The 21,285-nt window shown below is 48.4% G+C and overlaps 1 protein-coding gene across 1 annotated transcript in view; it reads right to left on the bottom strand.

Moving 5' to 3' along the window:
• Window positions 1–1,772: 1,772 nt before the first annotated feature.
• DMBT1 (deleted in malignant brain tumors 1) overlaps window positions 1,773–21,285 on the bottom strand; it is a 39,870-nt gene continuing 20,357 nt past the window's right edge. The window contains exons 17-51 of the mRNA XM_056495657.1: window positions 20,841–21,152; window positions 20,532–20,579; window positions 19,977–20,288; window positions 19,665–19,715; window positions 19,225–19,272; window positions 18,671–18,982; window positions 18,363–18,410; window positions 17,809–18,120; window positions 17,585–17,632; window positions 16,718–17,341; window positions 16,278–16,325; window positions 15,724–16,035; window positions 15,416–15,463; window positions 14,861–15,172; window positions 14,684–14,731; window positions 14,130–14,441; window positions 13,818–13,868; window positions 13,378–13,425; window positions 12,824–13,135; window positions 12,516–12,563; window positions 11,961–12,272; window positions 11,731–11,784; window positions 11,177–11,488; window positions 9,818–10,132; window positions 9,504–9,557; window positions 8,946–9,257; window positions 8,638–8,685; window positions 8,084–8,395; window positions 7,776–7,823; window positions 6,655–6,802; window positions 6,238–6,446; window positions 5,406–5,578; window positions 4,593–4,981; window positions 3,439–3,710; window positions 1,773–2,824 (exon numbers count right to left, since the gene is read on the bottom strand). Coding sequence (XP_056351632.1) covers window positions 2,658–2,824; window positions 3,439–3,710; window positions 4,593–4,981; window positions 5,406–5,578; window positions 6,238–6,446; window positions 6,655–6,802; window positions 7,776–7,823; window positions 8,084–8,395; window positions 8,638–8,685; window positions 8,946–9,257; window positions 9,504–9,557; window positions 9,818–10,132; window positions 11,177–11,488; window positions 11,731–11,784; window positions 11,961–12,272; window positions 12,516–12,563; window positions 12,824–13,135; window positions 13,378–13,425; window positions 13,818–13,868; window positions 14,130–14,441; window positions 14,684–14,731; window positions 14,861–15,172; window positions 15,416–15,463; window positions 15,724–16,035; window positions 16,278–16,325; window positions 16,718–17,341; window positions 17,585–17,632; window positions 17,809–18,120; window positions 18,363–18,410; window positions 18,671–18,982; window positions 19,225–19,272; window positions 19,665–19,715; window positions 19,977–20,288; window positions 20,532–20,579; window positions 20,841–21,152 — 6,779 coding nt within the window. The 3' untranslated portion in view covers window positions 1,773–2,657. The remainder of the gene's footprint in view (window positions 2,825–3,438; window positions 3,711–4,592; window positions 4,982–5,405; window positions 5,579–6,237; window positions 6,447–6,654; window positions 6,803–7,775; window positions 7,824–8,083; window positions 8,396–8,637; window positions 8,686–8,945; window positions 9,258–9,503; window positions 9,558–9,817; window positions 10,133–11,176; window positions 11,489–11,730; window positions 11,785–11,960; window positions 12,273–12,515; window positions 12,564–12,823; window positions 13,136–13,377; window positions 13,426–13,817; window positions 13,869–14,129; window positions 14,442–14,683; window positions 14,732–14,860; window positions 15,173–15,415; window positions 15,464–15,723; window positions 16,036–16,277; window positions 16,326–16,717; window positions 17,342–17,584; window positions 17,633–17,808; window positions 18,121–18,362; window positions 18,411–18,670; window positions 18,983–19,224; window positions 19,273–19,664; window positions 19,716–19,976; window positions 20,289–20,531; window positions 20,580–20,840; window positions 21,153–21,285) is intronic.

Below are 21,285 nucleotides of genomic sequence, written 5' to 3'. Positions count from 1 at the left end.
AAAAATCCAGTGTATTTGACTGGCCAATCAAACACTGCAATCAGTGAAGCAAGAGTGAGTGATGGATCACAGTTCTTCTCCAAACTCTTGTAATAACTAAAGAAGGGTGAGGAGGAAGAGGAGCACAAAGGGGATTCCCAGGTGGTTCAAGTGTAAAAAAAGTCTTAAACTAACCAGGTAAAAGATTGATTGATTGATTGATTGATTGGATTGATTAGTTCTTCACTACTTTCTTTATTAATAAATTATTAATTTCAAAAATCTAGATATTTCTAGAGATCTTTATTATCAGACAATCTCTGTACAATGGAAATATACAGATCCGTTTTGATTAGCCTAAGTTAATTAAGGAAAATACCATACAGTATTTCACCCTTCCCACTGGCTAGGTAAATCTCTTGTAGCAACACATTTTTGTTCTCAAGGTCTTCTAGTTGCTTAAGGAATTTCCCAGCACACCACTCTGAATGAAGCTACACTGAGCTTTGAAAACACTTTTTCTGCTGCTGACAATTATGAGGGCACTCTGCAAACATATTTGGCTTTTAAAGGTAAAAAAAGAAACCACTGAAAGGATGAATAAGATTAATCAGCTTTCATCATTACAATAGGAAGGTATCTACACTGGAATAAGGATATCCACAGACTTTTCCACAAAGGAATGATAGTCTGGATCCAGGCAGGAAGGCTTGCGGCAGAGAGATCATTCACCAGGCACATGATCCTTTCCTCACAATCAAACCCAGTATTCATGAATCCTGCACTGCTATAATGCTTGTGGATCAAGGGAGATAGCAAGAAGTGAGGAGCAGTCTGACACATCTACTACCTGAACAGTTTGGCAATGCTTTCTGCAGCAATATTTAATATAGAAACCAGAGAACTTGGTAATTCCACCTTGCATTTTTATCCAGCCTTGGTATTTCTCTGTCTGGGAGCCCTGGCACAGACATGCTATGGGAAAACAGCTCTGAACAGCACAGGGACTGTGAGGATGGGAGACACCAGGACTTAGACTTGGGATCTTTCTGCTTGTCTGATGAAAATAATATTGAGAGAATAAGAGAAGTGGAAAGAAGAGCTGTACCCTGCAAGATGGTGTGGTAGCAGCACCACAGCAGCAGGGCCACAGCAGGAGCAGGGGAAGGAGAGTACAGCATGTCTGGGAAGAGCAGAGGGGAAGATCTGTTGTACAGAGTTAGTAAAGCCCAGGAGCAGGGGAGTCCTTGCTGTGCTGAGCAGAGGGGTGGGTTCCTCTGAGCCTGGACAACCTCTGGCCCAGAGAACAGAGAAGGCAGGTCAGCCTGCTGAGGTGCTCCACCCTCCAAAGGTGGCTGCAGGCAGAGGAGGGAGGAGGACCCTAAATCCTTCCTCCTCCAGTGTGGGAAAAAACCTCTCACTTTCTGTGGGCAGTGCCAGTCCCTACTTGTGTGATCCCTTCTTCACACCATGGAGAGGTGATGAGGGGCCTGCCTGGAATCATGGGCAGAAGGCAGCTTGAAGGAACAAATGGTAGAGGCTGTGGGGCTGGGGCTGGTTCCCATCAGAGCTGCCCTTATCCTCCTTGTCAGGTCAGGATGTCACCCAAGAGCACAGCTCACCTTCCTCACACGTCACCACTTTGGCTCACCTTGCACATATGACACTGCTCAGTTCCAAATGAACTTACCTCTTTCACAGCTGGCTGGAAAACAGGAAAGTCTCAAGAAGGGAATTTCTCAATCAATACCAGTGACCTTTCCACCTGTATTAAGTAGCTTCATCCAAACAAATTCTTCCTTTTTTATTGTTTTTTATTTTGTTTTTGCATGGGGCTAGGAGACAGGTGACACTTCCTTATGGGAACTTACGTACATTCTCTCCCTCCCACTCATTCCAGGTGTAGAAATGTGTGAGAGCAAGAGCAGGAATCATTGCTTGGCAAAGTCACTTTGTCAGAAGCCCCATTTTCCAACCCAACAGTGTGTTAACCATGAGTTCACACACAATGGGGTGTTTGTAAGTACAACACAAAAAAAGATATTGCTCAAAAAACCATTTTCTTTTCTGACTTTTTTAATTACAAATTTAAGTAACGGGGTTATATTCATCCTCCATACAAAATCTTATAAATGGCCTACATTTACTCAGAGAAATAGGGATTTGGGAAGAACCATACTTGCCCAAAGCCAGGAATGCTGTACAGCAGTAATTCCTCATGTGCAGTCCCTGAGTGTATTTGCTTATGGCTCACTACTGAGATTTTTTACTGCAAAGAAACATTTTCTTGTACTGCTTCCCAGTGTATCTTATGGTGCTACACTGGTGTTTCATCTGCATATCAGCAAAGGCCAAATAAGTCAGTTCTTGCTTCTGAAGTCACCTATTTCAGTCTTCTCAGACAGACACCCAATGAGGAGTTCAACAGAAAAACTTTGAAATGTCCAGTACTGAAGATGCTTATTTGGATGCTGGGATGAAAGAACCAATCCTTCTTTAGACTTTAGGTTTTATAAATTCAGTTCATGGTAACATCAGGTGTAATCTTGGTTCTTCAGACATGGTCTGGATGGTGGAATAGTCAAGTTAGAGCTGCCCTTCACACTGATTGCAAACCCAAACAATGAAGCAGGTGGCTGGTGAAAGTATCCTTCCACCTCCATGCCTGGAGCTGCCTCTCACAGTTTCTGGTATGGGATGGCCTCCTGCAGTTTCTGCTTCCAAAGAAATCCTCCCACTGTGAGAAGAACAGCTACCAGCACCACGATGGTCACAGCCAGAGGAACTTGGAAGCTGGCAGCAGGCACTGAGCTCAGAGTCTCCCCTTTTGCCTGGATGGCCAGCTCTGTACATAAAAAAAGTCAGAGAGAAACTTACTTTTTTTGTTTTTTTCCCCTGAGCTAGTTAATTGCAAAGATAATTAGGCAAAGAGAATTTGAATTAAAAAGCTCTAATCTGGATCTGATCAGAAACTGTACATTATTTCACAAATGATTCTGTGTCCATGCAAAACAAGTAAAGATTGTGCAAGGAATTAAAGAGAAGCTGAGAGTCTGTAATGATTATACTCAAAGACCTTAAGGTGTTGCTTTCTGGTAGTGGAAAGAGCAGCTACAGGATGCTGAGGAACAGCATTTCCAAGAGGACCTAGAGATTGATTGTAAATAAATAACAGACATGCAAGTCAGGCACAGACAGTTTTGGAAAATTAATATAAATCCAGCTGGGAAATTATTATATCTCATCCCTCCTCCCATAGAACTGAATCAATTACCATTTGATATGTGCAGAACAAAGAATGGATCTAAACTATGACAGAAGGGAAAGAGCAATAATCCCCCATAAGAATTATAGCAGAATTGTAAATAAACCAGCAAAGGCACATTTCAGAGTCTGAACTGAAATGCAAACACACAGTAACACACAGAGTCTTACGTTATTAAAGATATTTAAACTTACCAACGTTCCTGTTCTCAGCGTGAGCTTCCCGAAGCTGCACGGGTCCAATAACAACATTCATTTGTTTATGGGAAGAGTCTGCACTCCTCTTGAACCTCCTGACACAGCCCTGGTAGCAGCGGGAGGAGTAGTCCTGGTACCTGCAGACCAGCAGCTCACAGCGCAGGAAAACCCAGGGGAATCGGCTGACGAAGGAGAAAGCGTTAAACCCAAACCGAGCGACATCGCTGCGTGGCGGCGGGTAAAGAGAGTAGGTGGAATCAACAGCACACCTGCAAAGACATAAATTCAACAGATTAGCTATTAACTCACAGCTTCACTTGAGTAGAAGCACTATTACACCCTCCCTTTGCAATAAGTTTCAGAGTTAGATATGAAACCGGGAAGTAAAAGAGAAATCAAAAGACTAGGGAAAAAATATGCTTTTAGCAAGAAGAGAAATTATTAAATGTACACAGCACAGAAATTTCATAGCTTGACAAGTTGTGTGCGAACTTGAATAGCTGAAAAAGGGATAGTGGTTCTGATGGTTTCTGTGTTTCAGGTTAAAGACTGTTATGCATATGCAAACAGGAATAACTTTTTGAAAAGAGGCCCCTAAAAGTTGTTGCAGAAAGAGAAATTTCCCCTTTCTGCTCTGGAAGCATAAAACTAATTTTAATACACTTTTTTTTTTTTTTTTTTTTTTTTTTAAACATTCTCTTTAATGTTTCAATGTACTTTGGTACAAAATTAGGCAAAGTGGTTTAGGTTTCTAGAATAATAAGAAAAGGCTAAGGGATTGCTCTTCTTTTTGAGTAGACAATTTTGTATTCCAGTTACAATGCTGTAAAACTCATGATGTACAGAAATGTAGAGCTGTGGACATCTCTCCCTTTCATACATCTATTTTAGAAACAAAGTAAGACTTCAACTTCCTCACTGCCTCCTTGAGTGAAATCTCAGTGCTTGACCTCAACTTCTGCATGACAGAATATTTTTTGGTTGTCATTCTGAATTTTATTCAGGCTTTGCTAAGTTATTCTTAGAAGAACATTTGTGCTGAGAATTACAGCCAATGTACACTGGTCCTAAATCACCTCATTTCACAAATTAGGCTCTTTTAGAACTACACATAGAAACAGTTTCAAAGTAATTTTAAACAAAATTCTTACCCACTTTTGGTCAATTCATAGACCAGTGTTCTAAAATCACTAGAATTAGGCGATGCCACACATGTGTCCACAAACAACTTCAGATTTTGGTCAGAGCTGTGAAGAGAAGCTTGCAGATACAAATTCTGATCCATGTCAACATAGTATGGGAAGTCATACACTGGCCACTGGAAAGATGAGGAGTTGTAGAACATCAGGCTCACGTCATATCTGCTGTACTGGGTTTCATTGACATCAATGACATCATCAGCAATGTACATGGTTTGAACCCAGGTGTTCTGCAGCATTTTGCAGCTGATGTGCAAGTGAAGGTCCTTCTTCCTCTTGATGACTCCACCAGGAGCAGGCACTTTTATCACGTTGGAGTAGGTGATCGTTTCATTGTTGCCCTGATTTGACACATTAAATGAGTGTTAAATTACCACATGTAGTCATGTTCACTGTAAATACTGTGAGTATTGCCAACTACTGTGTGTGCCAGGTCCTAGCAGACAGAAAGGATGTGCCACACTGAAAAATCCCAAGCATCCAGGAGGGGATTGCTCACTTAACTCTCCCCTCTATTTTTGTTGTTTAGAACATCATTCTGAAACAGGCACAGGGAAGGATATAGGATATAGGATATAGGAAGGATATAGGATATCCTGGGAAGGATAAGCAAAAATATTTAACCAACTTCAGCCTTCAGACACACATGCTCCTTTTCTGTGTTTTGCATTCCTGTGGCCTACAACACCCTTTGCAATCCAAGACAATTTTCCAAGTGTTTATTAAATTCCCATGCCCAGATCTCTCAAATGTCTTGACACCAACCTGTCTACGTGTACCACAGTCACTGTATGAAATGTTGAATATAACCTCAGTTGATGTAATTATTGGTCTACATCTAGGGTCTGCCAGGCTGATGCTCTCCAGTGTGTAGCCCTGGGACTGGAGATAGTGTCTGTCTACCACTGCATGCATGTGGGTTGGCAAGCACAGAAGGGCTAGGGGAAAAAAAAAAGAATTATTAATGATTTCAGGTACTTGATAATGCTTCCATATTACAAATCCAATAAATGCAATCACTGCTGCCATTTAGAGAAGAGAATTAATAAACTAAATCACTTGCTTTTATGTTTTATTGAGACTTAGATATGAGTAAGCAATAGGACACTATTGGAACAGGTCATCCAAGTAGTAGCTTTAAATATTTTGTCCTTTGAGTGTTTCTAGACACACAGGCCAGTTCTTAATGGATCAGACCTGCTGTTGGCAGTAGTTCTGTTTTGAATAGTTGGCTTAGGAAACCTCTAAAAGTCCCTTCTAACCAACATTTCTATAACTCTGTGAAAGTTTGTCCAGAAAAGTACAAAAATATGTATTAATTATGATGTGATACAAAGAAATAAGAGTTTAGAAAATAGCATAGAAAACATCTAAAGGAAAAGAAATAAAATATTTTTTAAAGAAGAAAAAGTAGTTATTTTCTGAAAGTGAGCAGTCAATAATCAGTCACAAAATTCAAGGAGGAACATCATCTATGTGAGATTCCTTCAACAACAACAACAGACACTTATTTAGTAAAAAACCACAGTGTATAAAAGCTTCTGAGCACAGAAAACATTACCAAGAGAACAGAATTACAAAAAGAATGGAAATTTACTTGTGTTCTGGTCTGCTATAAAGGACTGATACTGAGCCCGAAAGCTTCCACTGGAATATCTGGAGTCACTGTAAAACCTGACAGACATGAAGTTTGAAGATGAAGTGTACATGTGAGAAGAACTAGAACAAATTCTTCCAAGTAGAGGAGAAGATTTGGGTGGCCCATCATAGATCTCAATATACTCATTCTGGCATCCACCTTGCAACCTGAGAAAGAAATGAGAATATATAAAAAAATGCATTTGCTAAACTTTGGGGTTTAAATGCTGGACAAATAATATAATATGATTCTGCACTCACACATTTCCCATGTATATTTATCGTGCACTTATAGGATGGGAAATAAGCCCAGAAGTGTGGATGCAGTTGAGATTTGGAATTTTCTTATTGCCCAAGCAGAAAGTGGTTTACTTACTGAATGCTATCAAATGTGAGCGCAATGCGGAAATTGTTTGTTACATGTATTTGCCACAAACAATCTGCTTTATCTGAAGAATTCAAAGAAGGACTCTGAAATGTTCCAGAGGACTTTAAAAGTGTATCACCACAAATAATTTTTTGACCTGAAAAAGAAAAGAAAAAAAATAAGGAAAATAAGGGATAGAAATTATTAATTTGGATTTACTTCTGCTCAAATAAAAATCTGTTCTATATACAGAAACTGTTGCAACACAATGTTAAGTCCCAAAAAAACCATAATGATTGTACTCCTGTCAGTTAGGATACAAGAGTGATGAACTCTTCACAGAATTATGACCCATGCTTGCAGTTATTAACTTTGTAGGCTTCAGGCATGTAGATATGAAATAAAGTAAAAAGTGGTGGCCTAGATACTATAAAATCAGAGAATAAACAAAACAAAATCTCCCATGCAATCAGCATACTCTGAAATCCACTCCCAGCAATAGAATCCTTCAAACACAAAAGACCAGTGTGTAGCATATAAAGAATTAAACAGAGTAAGGATATTTCCCAAAGTATTATACTATGCCAATGAAGCAGATCACACCTGCAAGACAGTAAATATTATACTTCCAGAGAAATGGATCAGAGAAATGGGAAAAAACATATAAACATCTAATCCTGGAGCATTTTTAACAGGGGCCATGCTTATGGGAGCTGTATTTGACCAAGAAAAGGATGCAGTTGAGGCACTGGAGGATGAGGGAGCATGGCAAGGCTTTCTACCACATCTGGGAATGTTGGTGATACACCGTCATTTGAGAAAAAGAGAGTCTGAGGATCTCAGCAGAATGCTCTCACATGGTGGGATTAACCAAAAATATAACCCTGCACTCATCCCAAACATATGATTAAAGTCCAGTCAAAACAGACCATGAGAACAAGGCTTCCATTGAGGGGGCCTTGGCATCACTCAGTGACTTTCGCTGTGACACAATATTCAGTATCAAATACATTCTACTGTGATCTTCTCAAGCTCTGCTCGACCCTAGAGAAGACTAAACAACAAAATCGGAGGCTAATTTTTTCTAGAGAAAACAGAAGCCAGAAAACCCAGGAGAAATTCAGACTCACCTTGAGAAGCAGTCACATTAGGTCTGGGTGTAGGTGTGGTTGTGGCACCTGTAGGAGAGGAAAGGAAAGAGGCAGGTGAGGCCTGTGGGATGAAGGTGCATGACTGGCTTTACCCCAGAGCCGGGCATGTTGCTGCCACCTTGGAACAAGAGCAATGGAGACCCTGGGGGTGGCAACAGGATGGTCCCCCTTGGTGTGATCAATGAAAACCATAATCCCAAACTCATCCCCAACACACACTAAATTCCATTCAATAGGGGACAGTTTCAGAATGTCAATCTGCACGCAGGCAGTCAAATGAGTGGTACCTGAGCACACAACACCAGCATCTTCACTGTGGCCACAGTTGTGGACGCCCCAGCCTTGGTGGCTGCACTGGAACAGGGAGGACTCCCAGCCTGCACAGCTGACATCATCCAGGTAGATGCTGCCACTGCCTTGTCCAAAGGAGGCACTTGAGGTTGCAGCAACAGCAGAGCCACATCCCAGCTGCCTGCACACCACCTGGGCATCGCTCAGGTCCCAGCCATCGTCACAGACGGTGCCCCGGCCCCCAGAGTGGGAAATCTCCACGCGGCCCTCGCAGCGGTTCCTGCCGTTCACCAGGCTGATGGTGGCACCTGCCAAAGAAGGAGGTAGGGAAAGCTTGGCAAGAGGCTCCAGCAAAAGGGCACCTTCTCTTGCCAAGGCCTGGACAGCACTCCAGACTTTCAGGCCACGAGGACATTCGGCCTCGGCTAGGTTAAACTGCTTTTCCCACCTTCTTCTATCCCATGGAGGAAACCAATCCCCAAATTATGAAGCTCAAATCCTTTTTGCAGAAAGCATCCAGATAGATAACCTAGGAGAAATTCAGACTCACCTGGAGGAGGAGTGAAGTTGGGGCTGGGTGCAGGTGTGGTTGTGGCAGCTGTAAGGATGAAAAGGAAAGAGGAAGGTGAGGCCTGTGGGATGAAGATGCGTGACTGGCTTTCTCCCAGTGCTGGGCATGTTGCTGCCACCTTGGCACATGGGCAATGGAGAGCCTGGGGGTGACAGCAAAATGGCCTCTCTTGATGGCACCAAACAAATCCATAATCCCACACTCATACCCAACACACATGGAATTCCAGCAAACACTGGAGAGTTTATGAATGTCAATCTGCACGCAGGCAGTCAAATGAGTGGTACCTGAGCACACAACACCAGCATCTTCATGGTGACCACAGTTGTGGACGCCCCAGCCTTGGTGGCTGCACTGGAACAGGGAGGACTCCCAGCCTGCACAGCTGACATCGTCCAGGTAGATGCTGCCACTGCCTTGTCCAAAGGAGGCACTTGAGGTTGCAGCAACAGCAGAGCCACATCCCAGCTGCCTGCACACCACCTGGGCATCGCTCAGGTCCCAGCCATCGTCACAGACGGTGCCCCGGCCCCCAGAGTGGGAAATCTCCACGCGGCCCTCGCAGCGGTTCCTGCCGTTCACCAGGCTGATGGTGGCATCTGCCAAAGAAGGAGATATGGAAACCTTGGCAAGAGGCTCCAGCACAGAAGTTCTTTCACTTGTCAAGGCCTCAGCCTCACTTGATGACTTTCAGGCCACAAAGGCTGCCAGCCGTGGCTGGGTTAAACTGCTTTTCCTGTCTTTTCCTCTTCCTTGGAGATATCCACCCCCCAAATCCTGAACAGCCCATCATTTTTGCATAAAGCAGCAGCCAGATAGAAAATTCAAGAGAAATTCAGACTCACCTGGAGGTACAGTGAGAGTGGGCCTGGGTGTAGTTGTGGTTGTGGTTGTGGCAGCTGTAGGGGAGGAAAGGAAAGAGGCAGGTGAGGCCTGTGGGATGAAGATGAGTGACTGGCTTTCCCCCAGTGCTGGGTGTGTTACTGCTACCTTGGCACCTGGGCAATGGAGAGCCTGGGGGTGACAGCAGGATGGTGTCCCATGGTGTGACCTACCAACGCCATATTCCCACACTCATACCCAACACACATGGAATTCCAGCAAACAGAGCAGAGTTTCAGAACGTCAATCTGCACACAGGCACTCAAAAGAGTGGTACCTGAGCACACAACACCAGCATCTTCATGGTGACCACAGTTGTGGACGCCCCAGCCACTGTTGCCGCATTCGAGGAGCAATGACTCCCAGCCTGCACAGCTGACATCATCCAGGTAGATGTCTCCAGTGCCTTCTCCAAAGAAGGCATTTGAGGTTGCAGCAACAGCAGAGCCACATCCCAGCTGCCTGCACACCACCTGGGCATCGCTCAGGTCCCAGCCATCGTCACAGACGGTGCCCCGGCCTGCAGAGTTTGAAATCTCCACGCGGCCCTCGCAGCGGTTGCTGCCGTTCACCAGGCTGATGGTGGAGGCCACTAGGAAAGAAGGAGATATAGAAGCCTTGGCAAAAGGTTCTAGCACAATGGCACCTTCTCTTGCAAGTGTGTTTTGTTTTTTTAACCTAGAAATGATAGAACACAGCTTTCGGGGTAATTTTCCTAAAGGAAATAATATAAAAGTGGATCTTTATTGGAGGCCTCCCGGGCGGGTATGCAGAAATATCCACAAAAGCTTGCCCTCACGGGGTTGCCTTCAGTTTCATATGCTTGGTAAATTAGCATAATTATCGAAAAGCAGCAATTAGCAACGCACATGTTGATGCATTTCCCCCCCAGTCCAGGTCCCTTCCAAGTCCTCTCTGCCTCAGATGGGACTGTACTTTGTTGATGAAAATGTGTCTGAAGAGCTGTTTTTTGGCCTTGGTAGCCAGCAAGAACTAAGAGAGCATAGGGATCCTGTAATAAGTTTTGACTTCTTGCCTAGGAAAATGCAAGAGCTAAGTTAAAATTAGAAGCAACAAAGCTAAAAATATATGTTTAAAAGATACAGAATACATAAAAGAAAAAAGATAGAAACCAATAAGGCATTGGGGCCTTGGAATTACTCTATGAGTTTCAGGCCACCACAACTCCCAGACTCGGCTCAGTTAAACTGCTTTTCCAGGCTTCTCCTCTCCCATGGAGGAAACAAAACGAAAATTCTAGGGCACTAGTTGATTTGATTTTTCTGCAAAAATCAATGGCCAGCAAACCCAGGAGAAATTCGGACACACTGTAGGGGCAGGGAAAGTGGTGCTGGGTATAGTCGTGGTTGTGGCAGCTGTAGGGGAGGAAAGGAAAGAGGCAGGTGAGGCCTGTGGGATGAAGGAGCATGACTGGCTTTCTCCCAGTTCTGTGCATGTTGCTGCCACCTTGGCACATGAGCAATGGAGAGCCTGGGTGTGCCAGCAGGATGGTTTTGCATGGTAAGATCCATAGAAAACATAATCCCACACTCATCCCCAACACAGATGGAATTCCAGCAAAGAGAGGACACTTTGGGCAAGTGTGCCAGCATGCAGTAACTCAAATGAGTGGTACCTGAGCACACAACACCAGCATCTTCACTGTGGCCACAGTTGTGGACACCCCAGCCTTGGTGGCTGCACTGGAGGAGGGATGACTCTGACCCTGTGCAGTTGACCTCGTCCAGGTAGATGCTGCCACTGCCTTGTCCAAAGAAGGCATTTGAGGTTGCAGCAACAGCAGAGCCACATCCCAGCTCTCTGCACACCACCTGGGCATCGCTCAGGTCCCAGCCATCGTCACAGACGGTGCCCCGGCCCCCAGAGTGGGAAATCTCCACGCGGCCCTCGCAGAGGTTCCAGCCATTCACCAGGCTGATGGTGGCATCTGCCAAAGAAGGAGGTATGGAAACCTTGGCAAGAGGCTCCAGCACAGAAGTTCTTTCATTTCCCAAGGCTTTTGCATCACTCTATGGCTTTCACACAACCACAACCATCAGCCTTTACTGCCCCAAAGAACTTTTCCCGGCTCCTCCTCTCCCATGGAGACATCCAACCCCCATATGCTTAAGCACTAATTGTTTTTGCAGAAGGCAGCAGCCAGATAACCCAGGAGAAATTCAGACTCACCTGGAGGAGCAATGTGGGTAGGGCTGGGTGTCGTTGTGCTTGTGTTTGTGGCAGCTGTAAAGAAGGAAAGGAAAGAGGCAGGTGAGGCCTGTGGGATGAAGGTCCATGAAGGGCTCTCAATTGTAGGATCCAGCAGAATCCCACACTCATCCCCAACACACACCAAATTCCAGCCAAAAGCAGACACTTTGAGAAAGTTGCCTGCACTCAGGCAGTCAAATGAATGGTACCTGAGCACACAACACCAGCATCTTCACTGTGGCCACAGTTGTGGACGCCCCAGCCTTGGTGGCTGCACTGGAACAGGGAGGACTCCCAGCCTGCACAGCTGACATCGTCCAGGTAGATGCTGCCACTGCCTTGTCCAAAGAAGGCATTTGAGGTTGCAGCAACAGCAGAGCCACATCCCAGCTGCCTGCACACCACCTGGGCATCGCTCAGGTCCCAGCCATCGTCACAGACGGTGCCCCGGCCCCCAGAGTGGGAAATCTCCACGCGGCCCTCGCAGCGGTTGCTGCCGTTCACCAGGCTGATGGTGGCATCTGCCAAAGAAGGAGGTATGGAAACCTTGGCAAGAGGCTCCAGCAAAAGGGCACCTTCTCTTGCCAAGGTCTTGACAGCACTCAATGACTTTCAGGCCATGAGGACATTCGGCCTCGGCTAGGTTAAACTGCTTTTCCCACCTTCTTCTATCCCATGGAGGAAACCAATCCCCAAATTATGAAGCTCAAATCCTTTTTGCAGAAAGCAGCCAGATAGATTACCTAGGAGAAATTCAGACTCACCTGGAGGAGGAGTGAGGTTGGGGCTGGGTGCAGGTGTGGTTGTGGCAGCTGTAGGGGAGGAAAGGAAAGAGGAAGGTGAGGCCTGTGGGATGAAGATGTGTGACTGGCTTTCTCCCAGTGCTGGGCATGTTGCTGCCACCTTGGCACATGGGCAATGGAGAGCCTGGGGGTGACAGCAAAATGGCCGCTCTTGATGGCACCAAACAAATCCATAATCCCACACTCATACCCAACACACATGGAATTCCAGCAAACACTGGAGAGTTTATGAATGTCAATCTGCACGCAGGCAGTCAAATGAGTGGTACCTGAGCACACAACACCAGCATCTTCACTGTGGCCACAGTTGTGGACGCCCCAGCCTTGGTGGCTGCACTGGAACAGGGAGGACTCCCAGCCTGCACAGCTGACATCGTCCAGGTAGATGTCTCCAGTGCCTTCTCCAAAGAAGGCATTTGAGGTTGCAGCAACAGCAGAGCCACATCCCAGCTGCCTGCACACCACCTGGGCATCGCTCAGGTCCCAGCCATCGTCACAGACGGTGCCCCGGCCCCCAGAGTGGGAAATCTCCACGCGGCCCTCGCAGCGGTTGCTGCCGTTCACCAGGCTGATGGTGGCATCTGCCAAAGAAGGAGGTAGGGAAACCTTGGCAAGAGGCTCCAGCAAAAGGGCACCTTCTCTTGCCAAGGCCTTGACAGCACTCAGTGACTTTCAGGCCACCAGAACTCCCAACTATGGCTGGGTTAAACTGCTTTTCACGGGTTCTCCCCTCCCACGGAAACAACCAAACCCCACGTTCTGAAGCACTCATTGTTTCTACAACAACCAGTGGCCAGAAGACTCAGGAGAAATTCAGACCCACCTGAATAAGCAGTGGTCATTAGGCTGAGATCATCAGTGGTTTTGGCATCTGTAGGAACAAGAGATAAGGAAGCACATGAGGTTATTGTCGATGATGGAGCATGGCCAGGATACTCGCTGTAACTTGGGATATGGAGAACTTGGGCCTCTCAGCGTGGTGGTCTTGTCTTGTGAGACCAACCAAAAACATAATTCCACAATCATCTCCAACACATTCCACATTCCATCAAACTAAGACTACCTACAGGTGCCTTCCCTTGCCAGGGCCCTGACAATTCTCTGTGAATTTCAGGTTACAACTACTCTTAGTCTCAGCTGCATTTGGCTGTGCTTTTCCAAGGGTCTGATCCCCTTTGGAGAAGACTAAACCCCAAAGTCTGAGGCACTAATTGTTTCTGCAGAATGCAGAGATCAGAAAACCCAGCAGAAATTGCGACTTACCTGGAGTAGTAAAACCAGTGAGGCTGGGTATGTTTGTGGCATCAGTGGCATCTGCAGGAGAGGAAGACAAAGAACCAAGTGAGGGCCTGTTGGATGCAGTAGATTGGCCAGGTTTCTCCCAGTGCTGGGTGTGTTGCTGCCACCCTGTCACATAGGCAATGGAGAACCTGAAGGCATCAGCAGAATGGTTTTCAACTGTAGGATCCACCAAAACCATAATCCCACACTCATCCCCAACACACATGGAATTCCAGCAAACACTGGAGAGTTTATGAATGTCAATCTGCACGCAGGCAGTCAAAGGAGTGGTACCTGAGCACACAACACCAGCATCTTCACTGTGGCCACAGTTGTGGACGCCCCAGCCTTGGTGGCTGCACTGGAACAGGGAGGACTCCCAGCCTGCACAGCTGACATCATCCAGGTAGATGCTGCCACTGCCTTGTCCAAAGGAGGCACTTGAGGTTGCAGCAACAGCAGAGCCACATCCCAGCTGCCTGCACACCACCTGGGCATCGCTCAGGTCCCAGCCATCGTCACAGACGGTGCCCCGGCCCCCAGAGTGGGAAATCTCCACGCGGCCCTCGCAGCGGTTCCTGCCGTTCACCAGGCTGATGGTGGCATCTGCCAAAGAAGGAGGTAGGGAAACCTTGGCAAGAGGCTCCAGAACAAATGTCCCTTCTCTTGTCAAGGCCTTGGCACCACTCTATGACTTCAAGGCCACCATGGCTATCAACCTTGGCCAGATTAAACTGCTTTTCCCACCGTCTCCTCTCCATGGAGGAAATAAACCTCAGAAATTCTCAAGTGCTAATCGTTTGTGTAGATAGCAGGGGCCAGAAAACTCAGGAGAAATTCAGACTCACCTGGAGGAGCAGTGAGGGTAGGGCTGGGTGCAGGTGTGGTTGTGGCAGCTGTAAGGACAAAAAGGAAAGAGGCAGGTGAGGCCTGTGGGAAGAAGGTCCATGCCGGGCTTTCAGTGGTAGGATCCAGCAGACACTTTGAGAAAGTTGCCTGCACTCAGGCAGTCAAATGAATGGTACCTGAGCACACAACACCAGCATCTTCACTGTGGCCACAGTTGTGGACGCCCCAGCCTTGGTGGCTGCACTGGAACAGGGAGGACTCCCAGCCTGCACAGCTGACATCGTCCAGGTAGATGCTGCCACTGCCTTGTCCAAAGGAGGCACTTGAGGTTGCAGCAACAGCAGAGCCACATCCCAGCTGCCTGCACACCACCTGGGCATCGCTCAGGTCCCAGCCATCGTCACAGACGGTGCCCCGGCCCCCAGAGTGGGAAATCTCCACGCGGCCCTCGCAGCGGTTGCTGCCGTTCACCAGGCTGATGGTGGCACCTGCCAAAGAAGGAGGTATGGAAACCTTGGCAAGAGGCTCCAGCAAAAGGGCACCTTCTCTTGCCAAGGTCTTGACAGCACTCAATGACTTTCAGGCCATGAGGACATTCGGCCTCGGCTAGGTTAAACTGCTTTTCCCACCGTCTTCTATCCCATGGAGGAAACCAATCCCCAAATTATGAAGCTCAAATCCTTTTTGCAGAAAGTGGCCAGATAGATAACCTAGGAGAAATTCAGACTCACCTGGAGGAGGAGTGAGGTTGGGGCTGGGTGCAGGTGTGGTTGTGGCAGCTGTAGGGGAGGAAAGGAAAGAGGAAGGTGAGGCCTGTGGGATGAAGATGTGTGACTGGCTTTCTCCCAGTGCTGGGCATGTTGCTGCCACCTTGGCACATGGGCAATGGAGAGCCTGGGGGTGACAGCAAAATGGCCGCTCTTGATGGCACCAAACAAATCCATAATCCCACACTCATACCCAACACACATGGAATTCCAGCAAACACTGGAGAGTTTATGAATGTCAATCTGCACGCAGGCAGTCAAATGAGTGGTACCTGAGCACACAACACCAGCATCTTCACTGTGGCCACAGTTGTGGACGCCCCAGCCTTGGTGGCTGCACTGGAACAGGGAGGACTCCCAGCCTGCACAGCTGACATCGTCCAGGTAGATGTCTCCAGTGCCTTCTCCAAAGAAGGCATTTGAGGTTGCAGCAACAGCAGAGCCACATCCCAGCTGCCTGCACACCACCTGGGCATCGCTCAGGTCCCAGCCATCGTCACAGACGGTGCCCCGGCCCCCAGAGTGGGAAATCTCCACGCGGCCCTCGCAGCGGTTGCTGCCGTTCACCAGGCTGATGGTGGCATCTGCCAAAGAAGGAGGTAGGGAAACCTTGGCAAGAGGCTCCAGCAAAAGGGCACCTTCTCTTGCCAAGGCCTTGACAGCACTCAGTGACTTTCAGGCCACCAGAACTCCCAACTATGGCTGGGTTAAACTGCTTTTCACGGGTTCTCCCCTCCCACGGAAACAACCAAACCCCACGTTCTGAAGCACTCATTGTTTCTACAACAACCAGTGGCCAGAAGACTCAGGAGAAATTCAGACCCACCTGAATAAGCAGTGGTCATTAGGCTGAGATCATCAGTGGTTTTGGCATCTGTAGGAACAAGAGATAAGGAAGCACATGAGGTTATTGTCGATGATGGAGCATGGCCAGGATACTCGCTGTAACTTGGGATATGGAGAACTTGGGCCTCTCAGCGTGGTGGTCTTGTCTTGTGAGACCAACCAAAAACATAATTCCACAATCATCTCCAACACATTCCACATTCCATCAAACTAAGACTACCTACAGGTGCCTTCCCTTGCCAGGGCCCTGACAATTCTCTGTGAATTTCAGGTTACAACTACTCTTAGTCTCAGCTGCATTTGGCTGTGCTTTTCCAAGGGTCTGATCCCCTTTGGAGAAGACTAAACCCCAAAGTCTGAGGCACTAATTGTTTCTGCAGAATGCAGAGATCAGAAAACCCAGCAGAAATTGCGACTCACCTGGAGTAGTAAAACCAGTGAGGCTGGGTATGTTTGTGGCATCAGTGGCGTCTGCAGGAGAGGAAGACAAAGAACCAAGTGAGGGCCTGTTGCATGAAGTAGGTTGGCCAGGTTTCTCCCAGTGCTGGGTGTGTTGCTGCCACCCTGTCACATAGGCAATGGAGAACCTGAAGGCATCAGCAGAATGGTTTTCAACTGTAGGATCCACCAAAACCATAATCCCACACTCATCCCCAACACACATGGAATTCCAGCAAACACTGGAGAGTTTATGAATGTCAATCTGCACGCAGGCAGTCAAAGGAGTGGTACCTGAGCACACAACACCAGCATCTTCACTGTGGCCACAGTTGTGGACGCCCCAGCCTTGGTGGCTGCACTGGAACAGGGAGGACTCCCAGCCTGCACAGCTGACATCATCCAGGTAGATGCTGCCACTGCCTTGTCCAAAGGAGGCACTTGAGGTTGCAGCAACAGCAGAGCCACATCCCAGCTGCCTGCACACCACCTGGGCATCGCTCAGGTCCCAGCCATCGTCACAGACGGTGCCCCGGCCCCCAGAGTGGGAAATCTCCACGCGGCCCTCGCAGCGGTTGCTGCCGTTCACCAGGCTGATGGTGGCACCTGCCAAAGAAGGAGGTATGGAAACCTTGGCAAGAGGCTCCAGAATAAATGTCCCTTCTCTTGTCAAGGCCTTGGCACCACTCTATGACTTCAAGGCCACCATGGCTATCAACCTTGGCCAGATTAAACTGCTTTTCCCCACCTCCTTCTCTCCATTGAGGAAATAAACCGGAGAAATTCTCAAGTGCTAATCGTTTGTGCAGATAGCAGGGGCCAGAAAACTCAGGAGAAATTCAGACTCACCTGGAGGAGCAGTGAGGGTAGGGCTGGGTGCAGGTGTGGTTGTGGCAGCTGTAAGGACAAAAAGGAAAGAGGCAGGTGAGGCCTGTGGGAAGAAGGTCCATGACGGGCTTTCAATGGTAGGATCCAGCAGAATCCCACACTCATCCCCAACACACACCAAATTCCAGCCAAAAGCAGACACTTTGAGAAAGTTGCCTGCACTCAGGCAGTCAAATGAATGGTACCTGAGCACACAACACCAGCATCTTCACTGTGGCCACAGTTGTGGACGCCCCAGCCTTGGTGGCTGCACTGGAACAGGGAGGACTCCCAGCCTGCACAGCTGACATCATCCAGGTAGATGCTGCCACTGCCTTGTCCAAAGGAGGCACTTGAGGTTGCAGCAACAGCAGAGCCACATCCCAGCTGCCTGCACACCACCTGGGCATCGCTCAGGTCCCAGCCATCGTCACAGACGGTGCCCCGGCCCCCAGAGTGGGAAATCTCCACGCGGCCCTCGCAGCGGTTCCTGCCGTTCACCAGGCTGATGGTGGCACCTGCCAAAGAAGGAGGTAGGGAAAGCTTGGAAAGAGGCTCCAGAACAAATGTCCCTTCACTTGTCAAGGCCTTGGCACCGCTCTATGACTTCAAGGCCACCATGGCTATCAACCTTGGCCAGATTAAACTGCTTTTCCCACCGTCTCCTCTCCATGGAGTAAATAAACCTCAGAAATTCTCAAGTGCTAATCGTTTGTGTAGATAGCAGGGGCCAGAAAACTCAGGAGAAATTCAGACTCACCTGGAGGAGCAGTGAGGTTGGGGCTGGGTGCAGGTGTGGTTGTGGCAGCTGTAGGGGAGGAAAGGAAAGAGGAAGGTGAGGCCTGTGGGATGAAGATGTGTGACTGGCTTTCTCCCAGTGCTGGGCATGTTGCTGCCACCTTGGCACATGGGCAATGGAGAGCCTGGGGGTGACAGCAAAATGGCCGCTCTTGATGGCACCAAACAAATCCATAATCCCACACTCATACCCAACACACATGGAATTCCAGCAAACACTGGAGAGTTTATGAATGTCAATCTGCACGCAGGCAGTCAAATGAGTGGTACCTGAGCACACAACACCAGCATCTTCACTGTGGCCACAGTTGTGGACGCCCCAGCCTTGGTGGCTGCACTGGAACAGGGAGGACTCCCAGCCTGCACAGCTGACATCGTCCAGGTAGATGTCTCCAGTGCCTTCTCCAAAGAAGGCATTTGAGGTTGCAGCAACAGCAGAGCCACATCCCAGCTGCCTGCACACCACCTGGGCATCGCTCAGGTCCCAGCCATCGTCACAGACGGTGCCCCGGCCCCCAGAGTGGGAAATCTCCACGCGGCCCTCGCAGCGGTTGCTGCCGTTCACCAGGCTGATGGTGGCATCTGCCAAAGAAGGAGGTAGGGAAACCTTGGCAAGAGGCTCCAGCAAAAGGGCACCTTCTCTTGCCAAGGCCTTGACAGCACTCAGTGACTTTCAGGCCACCAGAACTCCCAACTATGGCTGGGTTAAACTGCTTTTCACGGGTTCTCCCCTCCCACGGAAACAACCAAACCCCACGTTCTGAAGCACTCATTGTTTCTACAACAACCAGTGGCCAGAAGACTCAGGAGAAATTCAGACCCACCTGAATAAGCAGTGGTCATTAGGCTGAGATCATCAGTGGTTTTGGCATCTGTAGGAACAAGAGATAAGGAAGCACATGAGGTTATTGTCGATGATGGAGCATGGCCAGGATACTCGCTGTAACTTGGGATATGGAGAACTTGGGCCTCTCAGCGTGGTGGTCTTGTCTTGTGAGACCAACCAAAAACATAATTCCACAATCATCTCCAACACATTCCACATTCCATCAAACTAAGACTACCTACAGGTGCCTTCCCTTGCCAGGGCCCTGACAATTCTCTGTGAATTTCAGGTTACAACTACTCTTAGTCTCAGCTGCATTTGGCTGTGCTTTTCCAAGGGTCTGATCCCCTTTGGAGAAGACTAAACCCCAAAGTCTGAGGCACTAATTGTTTCTGCAGAATGCAGAGATCAGAAAACCCAGCAGAAATTGCGACTTACCTGGAGTAGTAAAACCAGTGAGGCTGGGTATGTTTGTGGCATCAGTGGCATCTGCAGGAGAGGAAGACAAAGAACCAAGTGAGGGCCTGTTGGATGCAGTAGATTGGCCAGGTTTCTCCCAGTGCTGGGTGTGTTGCTGCCACCCTGTCACATAGGCAATGGAGAACCTGAAGGCATCAGCAGAATGGTTTTCAACTGTAGGATCCACCAAAACCATAATCCCACACTCATCCCCAACACACATGGAATTCCAGCAAACACTGGAGAGTTTATGAATGTCAATCTGCACGCAGGCAGTCAAAGGAGTGGTACCTGAGCACACAACACCAGCATCTTCACTGTGGCCACAGTTGTGGACGCCCCAGCCTTGGTGGCTGCACTGGAACAGGGAGGACTCCCAGCCTGCACAGCTGACATCGTCCAGGTAGATGCTGCCACTGCCTTGTCCAAAGGAGGCACTTGAGGTTGCAGCAACAGCAGAGCCACATCCCAGCTGCCTGCACACCACCTGGGCATCGCTCAGGTCCCAGCCATCGTCACAGACGGTGCCCCGGCCCCCAGAGTGGGAAATCTCCACGCGGCCCTCGCAGCGGTTCCTGCCGTTCACCAGGCTGATGGTGGCATCTGCCAAAGAAGGAGGTAGGGAAACCTTGGCAAGAGGCTCCAGCAAAAGGGCACCTTCTCTTGCCAAGGCCTTGACAGCACTCAATGACTTTCAGGCCACGAGGACATTCAGCCTCGGCTATATTAAACTGCTTTTCCCACCTTCTTCTATCCCATGGAGGAAACCAATCCCCAAATTATGAAGCTCAAATCCTTTTTGCAGAAAGCAGCCAGATAGATTACCTAGGAGAAATTCAGACTCACCTGGAGGAGGAGTGAGGTTGGGGCTGGGTGCAGGTGTGGTTGTGGCAGCTGTAGGAGAGGAAAGGAAAGAGGCAGGTGAGGCCTGTGGGATGAAGGTGAGTAACTCGCTGTCTCCCAGTGCTGGGCATGTTGCCGCCACCTTGGCACATGGGCAATGGAGAGCCTGGGGGTGTCAGCAGGATGGTTTTTTTATGGGAAGATCAACAAAAAGTATAATCCCACAAGCATCAACAACACACATGGATTTACAGCTAACAGTGGACACTTTATGAAACTGTGCCAGCATGTAGGCACTCAGGTGAGCAGTACCTGAGCACACAACACCAGCATCTTCTTTGTGGCCACAGTTGTGGACGCCCCAGCCTTGGTGGCTGCACTGGAACAGGGAGGACTCCCAGCCTGCACAGCTGACATCGTCCAGGTAGATGTCTCCAGTGCCTTCTCCAAAGAAGGCATTTGAGGTTGCAGCAACAGCAGAGCCACATCCCAGCTGCCTGCACACCACCTGGGCATTGCTCAGGTCCCAGCCATCGTCACAGACGGTGCCCCGGCCCCCAGAGTGGGAAATCTCCACGCGGCCCTCGCAGCGGTTCCTGCCGTTCACCAGGCTGATGGTGGCACCTGCCAAAGAAGGAGGTATGGAAACCTTGGCAAGAGGCTCCAGCAAAAGGGCACCTTCTCTTGCCAAGGCCTGGACAGCACTCTATGACTTTCAGGCTACCATGACTGCCAGCTGCGGATGGGTTAAACTTCT

Source organism: Oenanthe melanoleuca, chromosome 6, assembly GCF_029582105.1.
Source record: "Oenanthe melanoleuca isolate GR-GAL-2019-014 chromosome 6, OMel1.0, whole genome shotgun sequence".
Lineage (NCBI taxonomy): Eukaryota > Metazoa > Chordata > Aves > Passeriformes > Muscicapidae > Oenanthe > Oenanthe melanoleuca.
Note: the sequence above shows the minus strand (reverse complement) of the source record. Positions and strands in the feature narration are given on the sequence as shown.